The sequence below is a fragment of the Oncorhynchus mykiss genome, chromosome 29, assembly GCF_057628025.1.
Source record: "Oncorhynchus mykiss isolate SJ-2025 chromosome 29, ASM5762802v1, whole genome shotgun sequence".
Classification (NCBI taxonomy): Eukaryota; Metazoa; Chordata; class Actinopteri; order Salmoniformes; family Salmonidae; genus Oncorhynchus; species Oncorhynchus mykiss.
The window spans coordinates 24,374,126-24,388,335 of NC_143050.1; the positions used below are offsets into that span (position 1 = coordinate 24,374,126).

General features: G+C 42.5%; 1 protein-coding gene across 1 annotated transcript; it reads right to left on the reverse strand.

Annotated features, from left to right (window-relative positions):
* Positions 1 to 143: 143 nt before the first annotated feature.
* LOC100301660 (vasotocin-neurophysin VT 1) lies at positions 144 to 1,919 on the reverse strand. Its single transcript, XM_021590976.3, has 3 exons — positions 1,469 to 1,919; positions 731 to 932; positions 144 to 582 (listed from the first exon to the last, which is right to left on the reverse strand). Exons 1-3 carry the CDS (start codon positions 1,586 to 1,588, stop codon positions 443 to 445), a joined length of 462 nt encoding a protein of 153 aa, XP_021446651.1. The 5' UTR covers positions 1,589 to 1,919; the 3' UTR covers positions 144 to 442.
* Between the last annotated feature and the right edge of the window lie 12,291 nt (positions 1,920 to 14,210).

Sequence of the window (14,210 nt, forward strand, 5' to 3'; positions counted from 1 at the left end):
AATCAATTAATACATTTACTTGAATTTAGACAGTTATTGTCACCAACCCTGACAAGAACCCCTTTGTTTTTGTGGTGAACGATCCCTATAAAGCTGCTGTTTGCCTGTTACTGTACCTCTCAGTAAGCCATAGGAAATACACATTTTAATAGTGCAAGAAAATATTTATTAACTACATATTTACATCCCTTCCACCCCAGTAGATTGTACAATGCATATTTGAGTTGAAGCATTAGAAATTACAACTTACTGAAGGCTACTGAGCACACAGTAAACATTCATGTAGAGCTGATACATTTCCCCCTTATGTAGCAAGCCTGCTCTCTACTTCTGCTGTGTGTCTGTGAATCTGTGTGAGGTTTGTTTTTGTAGTAGTGCATGTGAAATGGTGAATTTAAGCTCTATTCTGGGTGTGTTCAGGTGAGGGATGGGCAGTGGTTGGTTACTGAGGTCTCCCTCTGCTGGTGGCATGTAGGATCCGCAGCAGGTCTCCTGCCAAACCACCCATTAAGGCAGCGTTCTGTTTGCTGGGTGACTGACGTTTACTGTCTTCTAGGCAGTCTGGGTCTAGCACACAACTCTCTGTAAAAAAAAGTTCAATAGTATTATGACAAATGGATGATGCAAAAATATTTGGATTCAAGTAAGTGCACAAGTCACCTCCCATTAGTAAAACATTTTAGCAACTGTTTCAAAGCTCACCTTTCCATTTACTGACTAACTGTCTTACCTGAGTCACAGCAGACTCCGGATGCAGCACAGCTTCCCTCAGAGCCACACACTCTTCCTCCAGCCTCGCAGGGGGAGGGCAGGTAGTTCTCCTCCACGCAGCCAGCTGCCTCTGGCGAGCCCACGTAGCAGCCCATCCCCTCCCCACAGCAGATATTGGGGCCAAAGCAGCGGCCCCTGTCCCCGGGGCCACACGACATGCACTGGAAATCAAAGCATCCATTGTTAATTCCTGTGCTAATGGTAGAGTGGCCAGCAGACGGTGCCTTTTGGCCATTACGCACGACCATAGCGCATTGGAAACACGGCTACACAACACCTGAATGTATAATTCCCGCTGATTACTGCATTTGAGGTTGAAATGAATAACGTTAGTATCTAGCCTACTTTGAGCCATGATTTAATTTTGCAAGCATGAGCAAGGAGTCACATGAAGGACCATTATGTAGCCAAAATCATCCCTATTTTGCGCAATGAATGTGGCAGCATATAGGCTATCCACACGAAGCTGCTTTGATACTAATCTGACTATTATTTTATTTTCATAAATAGGCCTAACTGATTCGAATAAATAGGCTCCTTAATTCAAGCAATAGGTTATTTGCACCAATAAAGTTTCTTAAAACACCAAAGCACTCGTTACTGTAACTATAACGAACTACGAAATTAAAAAAAATAAACTTACTTGGGAACACATCAGTAACTTTACTTCCCATTTTAAATCGACGAATAAACTCACCTGTCGTGGAAGATCAGGAAAAGAGCGCTTCCCGCCTCGCGGACAGTTCTGGATGTAGCACGCGGAGGAGAGCGCGAGGAGCCCCAGGACCCACAGCAGTGGAAACGTAGAATATGACATCTTGTTCAGTCTGAACTGCTTCGTCCAATTGATACTGTCGGCTACAACTGAACTCTTTCAAAGGGCTCGGTTTTTCTTTTCGAATGTCTGCTAGGAACTTTCCGTTATTTATAGGGATCGTACCAATTGATAAAGCTTAAGCTTTGCGCCTACGTCATCACAACACTTTGCACCCCAATGGGACCACCCCCAATGTCCGATCTGATATTTGATGACTCAGCTTTCAAAATTAATCTCTCCCATTTGGATTATAAAAAGTATATTAGAATAGAGGAATGACACTGTTAGAATAGATGGATGAGACTGACCGTTTGATACCGTCTGTCTGTATACTTCAAGGAGTTGACGGGAGACTGCCCTTTACACCTGCCCACTGTCAGACCAAATGGATTTTGCCTTGAAATTATGTGATGCCATAGACATTCCAATAAGATGCATTACAAAGAAATGTAACCATTCAACTCCATATATTGCCAATGAGGTTAATAATTGTCTCTAAAAAAATATCCTAAACCTGGATTTTTACAACATACAAGATCATTTGTTCTTAAATCTCATTTTTAGGTCATGCAAGTTGTCGCCCCTTAATTAACCCTTTGCATTCCAATCATAGGACAAGAGACTGAGAATAGGGATGGCCAAGAAAGAACAGTGAGTGATGGAGAAACAAACGGTGTGACATTGATCCAGAGTGGTATGCTTGTGACAAGCTATTAGACAGACAGAACAAGCAGCGAAGACCCTGAGTGATGAGCTGCATCAGAAATCTTCCATTTTGTTTAAGGCACATCAAGCAGGACCTCTGATTATGAGAAGATGCTGTCAGTCCCTTTACAGGGATGACAAGGCTAATTGCTCTGAATATTTATGATTGTTATACTAAACCAGTCATTCATATGCAAGGCAGCAAACAAAATGGAGCAATAGTGAGAAGTCATGGGGAGCCATCAAACGGATGGAGCAAAAAGAACAATTTCTACCCCCACCCCTATGGCTTCATGGTAATGCTGTGATGTAAAAAATACAGCCAGTACAACTAGTACAGTTTAGTACAGCACGTGGTGTGGTAGAAGATACAGACGTCCTAATGATGTTGGGTAGATTAGCCAATGGTGCAGCTTGGCACACACATTTCTTAGACTGCCCAATGATTCCATAAATAGTATACTGTAGAGCTATGGCAGTGGTGAGAGAACTGGGAAATAAACAATTCTGCATGTAACAATCGTCTATTTGAGAGTAGCTCTCCAATACCTTGGAATAAGCCATATTAGTAGGACAAGACATGGGACAGATAAAATAAGCTACAGCTAGTGTAAGGTTTTAAATAACCATGTTTATGCAGTGCCATTTGACACCATTATTTAGGAATATATCAAGCTATTGGAAATTCAAATGGGCCTTTCTAAATGAGTGTTAATTCTTAATGTCACAACAGGTGGCTTGTTGTGTCTCATACTGGCATTGGAATAGTAAAATCTCAATAAGTGTCTCGTTACAACAATTACTCAGAGAAGAAGTTACAAACAAGGCATCAAAGACCATCTCTGAAGAGGGCCAGAGGTCAGACTCCAACGCAGAGATGCGTCAGGGGACAGTGTGCCTGTGTGTGTGTGGAGAGACCGACATTGTACAGCACTTAGTGCATTCGGAAAGTATTCAGACCCCTTCACTTTTCCAGATTTAGTTAAGTTAGTCTTATTCTAAAATAGATTTGTTTTAATCCCTCATCAGTCTACACACAATACCCCATACTGACAAAGCAAAAACAGGTTTTTAGAAATGTTAGAACATTTATTCAAAATAAAAAATATTACATTTACATAAGTATTCAGACCCTTTACTCAGTGCCTTGTTGAAGCGCCTTTGACAGATATTACAGCCTTGAGTCTTCTTGGGTATGACGCTACAAGCCTGGCATACCTGTATTTGGGGAGTTTCTCCCATTGTTCTCTGCAGATCCTCTCAAGCTCTGTCAGGTTGTCTTGGCTGTGTGCTTCGGGTCATTAACCCGGAAGCAAGCCACACCAATGTGTCTGAGGAAACACCGTACAGCTGGCGACCGAAGTCGGCGTGCATGTGCCGGGGTGCCACAAAGAGTTGCTAGAGTGCGATGGGACAAGGACATCCCAGCTTGGCCAAACTCTCCCCTAACCCGGGCGACGCTGGGCCAATTGTGCACTGCCTCGTGAGTCTTCCAGTCGCAGCCAGCTGCGACACAGCCCGGGATCGAGGCCGTATCTCCCAACCATCCAGGAACAGTTTGGTGACGAACAATGCCTTTTCCAGCATGATGGAGCACCTTGCCATAAGGCAAAAGTGATAACTAATTGGCTTGGGGAACAAAACATTGATATTTTGAGTCCATGGACAGGAAACTCCCCAGACCTTAATCCCATTGAGAACTTGTGGTCAATCCTCAAGAGGCGGGTAGACAAACAAAATCCCACAAATTCTGACAAACTCCAAGCATTGATTATGCAAGAATGGGCTGCCATCAGTCAGGATATGACCCAGAAGTTAATTGACAGCATGCCAGGGCGGATAGCAGAGGTCTTGAAAAAGGGTCAACACTGCAAATATTGACTCTTTGCATCAACTTCATGTAATTGTCAATAAAAGCCTTTGACACTTATGAAATGCTCGTAATTATACTTCAGTATGTCATAGTAACATCTGACAAAAAACATCTAAAGACACTGAGGCAGCAGACTTTGTGAAAATGTATATTTGTGTCATTCTCAAAACTTTTGGCCACGACTGTAGAAACATCTCAAGGATGATCAATAGAAGCAGGATGCACCTGAGCTTAAGAACAGTACGGCGCCAACATACTGCTTGACATACTAGCGACCATCTCTGGAGCCAACAGATGGCCGCCTCACTTCGAGTTCTTAAGAAACTATGCAGTATTTTTTTTTTTTACGTATTATTTCTTACATTGTTACCCCAGGAAATCTTAAGTCTTATTACATACAGCCTGAAATAACTATTGGATATAAGAGCAATGTCAACTTACCAACATTACGACCAGGAATAAGATTTTCCTGAATCGGATCCTCTGTTTGGACCACCATCCAGAACAATGGAGATAATTCCAGTAGACGATCCAAAACAATGACGTCGCAGAAGGGGCAGGTGAACCGGCCACCTGACCAGGCTCCTGAGTATACTACTAGCCAATGTCCAGTCTCTTGACAACAAGGTATATGTAATTCAAGCAAGGGTTGCCTTCCGGAGAGAGACATCAGAGATTGTAACAGTCTCTGTTTCACGGAAACATGGCTCTCTCGGGATATGCTGTAGGAATTGGTTCAGCCACCGGGCTTCTCCATGCATCGCGCCAACAGAGAATTCTCGTCAGTTATAGTCACAGCTGTGTACATTCCCCCTCAAGCAGACACCAAGACGGCCATCAAGGAACTTCACTGGACTATATGCAAACTGGAAACCATACATCCTGAGGCTCCATTTATTGTAGCTGGGGATTTTAACAATGCAAATTTGAGAACAAGTCTACCTAAATTCTTCCAGCATATTGATTGCGCTGTGCGCATGTGCAAAACCCTCGACCACTGATACTCTAAGGGCATACAAAGCTCTCCCTTTGGCAAATCCAACCACGACGATGCTTGTTCCTTCCGTCTTATAGGCAAAAACTCAAACAGGATATACAGTGGGGCAAAAAAGTATTTAGTCAGCCACCAATTGTGCAAGTTCTCCCACTTAAAAAGATGAGAGAGGCCTGTAATTTTCATCATAGGTACACTTCAACTATGACTGACAAAATGAGACAACAAATCCAGAAAATCACATTGTAGGATTTTTTATGAATTTATTTGCAAATTATGGTGGAAAATAAGTATTTGGTCACCTACAAACAAGCAAGATTTCTGGCTCTCACAGACCTGTAACTTCTTCTTTAAGAGGCTCCTCTGTCCTCCACTCGTTACCTGTATTAATGGCAGCTGTTTGAACTTGTTATCAGTATAAAAGACACCTGTCCACAACCTCAAACAGTCACACTCCAAACTCCACTATGGCCAAGACCAAAGAGCTGTCAAAGGACAAAATTGTAGACCCGCACCAGGCTGGGAAGACTGAATCTGCAATAGGTAAGCAGCTTGGTTTGAAGAAATCAACTGTGGGAGCAATTATTAGGAAGGAAGACATACAAGACCACTGATAATCTCCCTCGATCTGGGGCTCCACGCAAGATCTCACCCCGTGGGGTCAAAATTATCATAAGAATGGTGAGCAAAAATCCCAGAACCACACGGGGGGACCTAGTGAATGACCTGCAGAGAGCTGGGACCAAAGTAACAAAGCCTACCATCAGCAAGGGCATTGAAGATGAAACGTGGCTGGGTCTTTCAGCATGACAATGATCCCAAACACACCGCCCGGGCAACGAAGGAGTGGCTTCGTAAGAAGCATTTCAAGGTCCTGGAGTGGCCTAGCTAGTCTCCAGATCTCAACCCCATAGAAAATCTTTGGAGGGAGTTGAAAGTCTGTGTTGCCCAGCAACAGCCCCAAAGCATCACTGCTCTAGAGGAGATCTGCATGGTGGAATGGGCCAAAATACCAGCAACAGTGTGTGAAAACCTTGTGAAGACTTACAGAAAACGTTTGACCTCTGTCATTGCCAACAAAGGGTATAAAACAAAGTATTGAGATAAACTTAATTTATTATTGACAAAATACTTATTTTCCACCATAATTTGCAAATAAATTCATAAAAAATCCTACAATGTGATTTTCTGGATTTTTTTTCTCATTTTGTCTGTCATAGTTGAAGTGTACCTATGATGAAAATTACAGGCCTCTCTCATCTTTTTAAGTTGGAGAACTTGCACAATTAGTGGCTGACTAAATACTTTTTTGCCCCACTGTATCAGTGACGATAACCATTCAGCGCTGGTCCGACCAATCGGAAGTCATACTTCAAGATTGTTTTGGTCACGCGGACTGGAATATGTTCCGGTCACCCTCAGAGAACAACATCGAACTATCCACTGACTGGGTGAGTGTGTTTATAAAGAAGTGCATTGAAGATGTTGTACCCAGTGTGTCTAAAACCTCTCCTAACCAGAAACCGTGGATGGATGGCGGCATTCGGGCAAAACTGAAAGAGCGATCCATCGCATTTAACCATGGAAAGAAGTCTCGGAAAATGTCTGAATATAAACAGTGTAGCTACTCCCTCCGCAAGGCAATCAAACAAGCGAAATGCCAGTACAGGGACAAGGTGGAGTCGCAATTCAACGGCTCAGACACAAAATGTATCGAACTACAAAAAGAAATCCAGCCACGTCACGGACACCGTCGTCACGCTTCCAGACAAACTAAACACCTTCTTTGCCCGCTCTGAGGATAATACAGTGCCACCGTTGCGGCCAGCTAACAAGGACTGCGCATGCTTCAAGATGGCTACCATTGCTCCTGTACCCAAGAGGGCAAAGATAACTGAACTTAACTGAAATCTCAAACAAAATAAACAGTACAGTTTAGGACCACTGCACTGGCAAATTATTAGTGTCTAATTTTGAGCAGAAGGTAAAGATGAGAGTGCGAGTCGATTCTTCATTATGAAGTGCTTTGAGAGACTAGTCAAGGATCATATCACCTCCACCTTTCTGGCCACCCTAGACCCACTTCAGTTTGCATACTGCCCCAACAGGTCCACAGACGAATCAATTGCCATCACACTGCACACTGCCCTATCCCATCTCCACAAAATAAATACCTATGCAAAAATGCTGTTCATTGACTACAGCTCAGCATTCAGCACCATAGTACCCTCCAAGTTCGTCATCAAGCTGGAGGCCCTGGGTCTCGACCTGTGCAATTGGGTCCTGGACTTTCTGATGGGGTACCCCGAGGTGTTGAAGGTAGGAAACAACACTTCCACTTCGCTGATCCTCAACACTGGGGCCCCACAAGTGTGCGTGCTCAGCCCCCTACTGTACTCCCTGTTCACCCACGTCTGCGTGGCCATGCACGCCTCCAACTCAATCATCAAGTTTGCAGACGACACAACAGTAGTGGGCTTGATTATCAACAACAACGAGATAACCTACAGGGAGGAGGTGAGGGCACTCGGAGTGTGGTGTCAGGAAAATAAGAAATTCTAAAAACCTGTTTTCACTTTATCATTGTTGTGTTGTATGTAGATTGATGAACGTTTTATTTAATTGATTTAATACATTTTCGAATAAGGCTGTAACTCAACAAAATGTGGAAAAGAATGTGTGCAGCCGACAGAAACCTTGGTGATATCAAAAGCATTAACGCTGGTTCATGCTACAGCCTATCTGTTAACACCCCTACAATTTCTCCCTGTTTGAACTGAAATACACATTTTAAATGTCCTCATTTAAAAATAAGTAATTCAATAAATAATGTATGCGTTAAATGTCTTGACATACTTTATATATAACTTAAACTAACAATTAATGAAAAAACACTTATCCAAACATTAAGGCCTAGATTCAATCAGATCAAGAGTTAATGGCGACAAGCAGACACCCGCATAGCAGGTGTTTTTGTTGGGAGGTGGAACTGCGTTGGAGCTGTCCAATCGGGTTAGCAGCTGCTCTTGCGATCATTGTCATGAAGCCACACCTGCCCCACTCACGTTAGAAGTTCAGGACAAGAAAGTGGAGGCTATATATAAATAATTAAGCTCAAATTGAAAAATCATTCAACAAAATGAGGATTTACAGTGCCTTGCGAAAGTATTCGGCCCCCTTGAACTTTGCGACCTTTTGCCACATTTCAGGCTTCAAACATAAAGATATAAAACTGTATTTTTTTGTGAAGAATCAACAACAAGTGGGACACAATCATGAAGTGGAACGACATTTATTGGATATTTCAAACTTTATTAACAAATCAAAAACTGAAAAATTGGGCGTGCAAAATGATTCAGCCCCCTTAAGTTAATACTTTGTAGCGCCACCTTTTGCTGCGATTACAGCTGTAAGTCGCTTGGGGTATGTCTCTATCAGTTTTGCACATCGAGAGACTGACATTTTTTCCCATTCCTCCTTGCAAAACAGCTCGAGCTCAGTGAGGTTGGATGGAGAGCATTTGTGAACAGCAGTTTTCAGTTCTTTCCACAGATTCTCGATTGGATTCAGGTCTGGACTTTGACTTGGCCATTCTAACACCTGGATATGTTTATTTTTGAACCATTCCATTGTAGATTTTGCTTTATGTTTTGGATCATTGTCTTGTTGGAAGACAAATCTCCGTCCCAGTCTCAGGTCTTTTGCAGACTCCATCAGGTTTTCTTCCAGAATGGTCCTGTATTTGGCTCCATCCATCTTCCCATCAATTTTAACCATCTTCCCTGTCCCTGCTGAAGAAAAGCAGCCCCAAACCATGATGCTGCCACCACCATGTTTGACAGTGGGGATGGTGTGTTCAGCTGTGTTGCTTTTACGCCAAACATAACGTTTTGCATTGTTGCCAAAAAGTTCAATTTTGGTTTCATCTGACCAGAGCACCTTCTTCCACATGTTTGGTGTGTCTCCCAGGTGGCTTGTGGCAAACTTTAAACAACACTTTTTATGGATATCTTTAAGAAATGGCTTTCTTCTTGCCCCTCTTCCATAAAGGCCAGATTTGTGCAATATACGACTGATTGTTGTTCTATGGACAGAGTCTCCCACCTCAGCTGTAGATCTCTGCAGTTCATCCAGAGTGATCATGGGCCTCTTGGCTGCATCTCTGATCAGTCTTCTCCTTGTATGAGCTGACGGCCAGGTCTTGGTAGATTTGCAGGTGTCTGATACTCCTTCCATTTCAATATTATCGCTTGCACAGTGCTCCTTGGGATGTTTAAAGCTTGGGAAATCTTTTTGTATCCAAATCCGGCTTTAAACTTCTTCACAACAGTATCTCGGACCTGCCTGGTGTGTTCCTTGTTCTTCATGATGCTCTCTGCGCTTTTAACGGACCTCTGAGACTATCACAGTGCAGGTGCATTTATACGGAGACTTGATTACACACAGGTGGATTGTATTTATCATCATTAGTCATTTAGGTCAACATTGGATCATTCAGAGATACTCACTGAACTTATGGAGAGAGTTTGCTGCACTGAAAGTAAAGGGGCTGAATAATTTTGCACGCCCAATTTTTCAGTTTTTGATTTGTTAAAAAAGTTTGAAATATCCAATAAATGTCGTTCCACTTCATGATTGTGTCCTACTTGTTGTTGATTCTTCACAAAAAAAATACAGTTTTATATCTTTATGTTTGAAGCCTGAAATGTGGCAAAAGGTCGCAAAGCTCAAGGGGGGCGAATACTTTCGCAAGGCACTGTATATCATCTAAGTCATGGTGTAAATTACATCTCACCTTCCAGTGTTCAAACTTGTAAACAAGGCTGCATGGGATTTCTGTTAATGCAACTCCGTGCAGCCAATGGCAATGTTGGCTTTAGGTATAAGCTAATGTCAGGAGCCACTTGCGGATTTGATAGCTGTGTAGGTGTAGCCGATGTGAAATGGCTAGCTTTAGCGTAGGTGCGTGCTAGTGGCGTTTCAATCGGTGATGTCACATGCTCTGAGACCTTGAAGTAGTGGTTCCCCTCGCAGCTCTGCAAGGGCCGCTGCTTTTGTGGAGCGATGGCTAACGATGCTTCGAGGGTGACTGTTGATGTGTGCAGAGCGTCCCTCGTTCGCGCCCAGGTCGGGGCGAGGGGAAGGACGTAAAGTCTATACTGTTACATAGGCTAAAGTGGATCTGATTGAATAGAGCCCAAAGTCAACCTATTTTTCCTGCCCTTTATCATGGTTTTCATGTGAACAATCTGTTGTCTATCATGAAGCCCTGTCATTGAAATTATTCACTGTATATGAAAATTTGATTTCCGTTCCACAATAGTCTATTTGTTTCTGAACCTTGAGCACAGAGCTGGAAACTTTGCAAACAGCCTCTTCTATAACTCCCTCCCCATCCTTCAGTGACTCTATGTCATGACACACTTCATTTCAATTTGACAATCCACTTAAAAGGACCAGCGGCCTCTGGCACACGTCCTCTGCTTTGAGAAGGACATAGGAAACAAAGTAGTTATGAAATCGGGACGTAATTGAATAAATGCGTCATGCCCACCTTTAACCATGTTGCTTGTGGCCTAGACAATGTCATTGCCAAGAAACTAAACCCTGCGTCACGCATATTAGAGAGTTTTAGAAGTACTAGACAAGATCAGAAAAGCACGCTTTCTTGTATAGATGCGGTAAAGAGGTCAATCGAACTCGACCAAAACAATGGAAACACGTGGGGGAAAGACCCTGAGTCTGTCTCCTTATTGCCCCCCTAGTAAAATTTGCCTACATTTAGAATATTTATTAATAATGTGTATTTCACACTGTTGAGGTGAAGATCGGAGTATAATGCTTGTATGGATGTCAACCCTAAACACATGTTCAGGTCATTCTTACCAATCAACTGCATTACAGTTCAAACTTGTTAAAGGAATTTCATTCCTATATGTTCACCAACCAATTCAATTAAAACACTCTGCCCATTTCTAAGAATTTGGAGATACTTATTTGCATAAAATGGACAGAAACCAGTCTCAAAATCAATCAATAGCATTTATTCTCGAGAGTACTACATATAAAATCATGTACGTTAGTTTATATACCTACTATTTCATCATAAATGTCTCTCCTCTCAGATACAATGGCAATATAGTTCACAAGCCTTCCCACATTGTCTGCCACCTGTTAAACAATCTACTACTAGCCCAAGGTCTCTCCCCTCCCTGGGTAGAGACAGGATGTCCTGTAAGGAACACAGCATTCCAGCCAGTCTGACGATAGCTCCATTAGTTTCTAACAAGGAACAGAAAGTCCTTCTAATTCTTGACGAAAACTATACACATTACATTCAGTATTATGATTATAATAAGATTCATACATCCATACAGTAACATAGTAGTATTCTGTTTAGTTTTCGTTCTGATTTAAATGTAAACATAATTTAGTCATTATTCATAAAAATCCTTTAACAAACTGAATTTGACTACCACCACTGATTTCTGTATGGTAGCTTTGCTAACCAGTTTATAAAAACGGGAGTTAGCATTTAGCAGTCACTTATACTAAACCTGAAAAGAGAACTTCTACATGTTATGCAGCGAAAACAGACAAATCGGACTTAAGTAACCACATTATGGGACTGTTACAATACATCAATCATGACGGATTTGACAAATATCCACTTTGTTAGATCAGATTTGTTGAATGTGCTCCAATCTGGTCAACGGAACATCTGCATTCTATTGACTCCTTTAGCGCATTTATTCAGTTGTCTCTGAGTGCAGTGAAATTGTATTTTTAAAATTTAACTAGGCAAGTCAGTGAAGAACAAATTCTTATTTACAATGATGGCCAAGGAACAGTGGGTTAACTGCCTTGTTCATAATGACAGATTTGTACATTGTCAGCTTGGGGGATTCGATCTAGAAACCTTTCGGTTACTGGCCCAACATTCTAACCACTAGGCTACCTGCTGCCCCAAATGCAGTGAAAGAAGGAAAGATATTCTGGTTACCTTCCAGTTACAGTGGCAAAAAAAAGTATGTGAACCCTTTGGAAATACCTGCATTTCTGATCTTCATCTTAGTCACAACAGACAAACACAGTGTGCTTAAACTAAAAACACACAAATTATTGTATTTTACTCATCTATATGGAATACATCATTTAAACATTCACAGTGTAGGTTGGAAAAAGTATGTGAACCCCTAGGGATAATGACTTTTCCAAAAGCTTATTGGAGTCAGCTAACCTGGAGTCCAATCAATACGACGAGATTGGAGAAGTTGGTTAGAACTGCCATGCCCTATAAAAAATACTCACAAAATGTGAATTTGCTATTCACAAGAAGCATTGCCTGATGTGAACCATGTCTTGAACAAAATAGATCTCAGAAGACCTAAGATTAAGAATTATTGACTTGCATAAAGCTGGAAAGGGTTACAAAAGTATCTCTAAAGCCTTGATGTTCATCAGTCCACAGTAAGACAAATTGTTTATAAATGGAGAAAGTTGAGCACTATTGCTACTCTCGCTAGGAGTGGCCATCCTACAAAGAGCACAGTGCAGAATGCTCAATGAGGTTAAGAAGAATCCTAGCGTGTCAGCTAAAGACTTACAGAAATCTCTGAAACATGCTAACATCTCTGTTGACGGGTCTACGATACGTAAAACACGTATCTACGATACGTAAAACAAGAATGGTGGTCATGGGAGGACACCACAGAAGAAGCCACTGTTGTCCAAAAAAACAAACATTTCTGCACGTCTGAAGTTAGCAAAAGAGCACCTGGATGTTCCACAGCGCTTATGGCAAAATATTCTGTGGACAGATTAAACTAAAGTTAAGTTGTTTGGAAGGAACACACAACAATATGTGTGGAGAGAAAAAGGCACAGCACACCAACATCAAAACCTCATCTCAACTGTAAAGTATGGTAGAGGGAGCATCATGGTATGGGGCTGCTTTGCTGCCTTAGGGCCTGGAGAGCTTGCTATCATTGACGGAAACCACATATCTTGAGGCTGCATTTATTGTAGCTGGGGATTTTAACAAGGCTAATCTGAAAACAAGGCTCCCTAAATTTAACCAGCATATCGATTGCGCGACCCGGGCTGGCAAAACACTGGATCATTGTTATTCTAACTTCCGCGACGCATATAAGGCCCTCCCCCGCCCTCCTTTCGGAAAAGCTGACCACGACTCCATTTTGTTGCTCCCAGCCTATAGACAGAAATTAAAACAGTAAGCACCCGTGCTCAGGTCTGTTCAACGCTGGTCCGACCAATCGGATTCCACGCTTCAAGATTGCTTCCATCACGTGGACTGGGATATGTTCCGCATAGCGTCGAACAACAACATTGATGAATACGCTGATTTGGTGAGTGAGTTTATTAGCAAGTGCATCGGTGCATCGGTGATGTTGTACCGATGCACAGCGTCTATTAAAATATTCCCCAACCAGAAACCGTGGATTGATGGCAGCATTTGCGCAAAACTGAAAGTGCGAACCACTGCTTTTAATCAGGGCAAGGTGACCAGAAACATGACCGAATACAAACAGTGTAGCTATTCCCTCTGCAAGGCAAACAAACAAGCTAAGCGTCAGTATAGAGACAAAGTAGAGTCGCAATTCAACGGCTCAGACATGAGAGGTATGTGGCAGGGTCTCCAGTCAATCACGGATTACAAAAGAAAAACCAGCCCCGTCGCCGACCACGATGTCTTGCTCCCAGACAAATTATACAACTTCTTTGCTCGCTTTGAGGACAATACAGTTCCACTGACACGGCCCACTATCAAAACCCGTGGGCTCCCTTTCAGTGCAGTAAAACATTTAAACGTGTTAAACCTCGCAAGGCTGCAGGCCCAGACGGCATCCCAGGCCGCGTCCTCAGAGCATGCGCAGACCAGCTGGCTGGTGTGACATATTCAATCAATCCTTATCCCAGTCTGCTGTTCCCACATGCTTCAAGAGGGTCACCATTCCGTTCCTGTTCCCAAGAAAACTAAGGTAACTGAGCTAAATGACTAACGCCCCATAGCACTCACTTCCGTCATC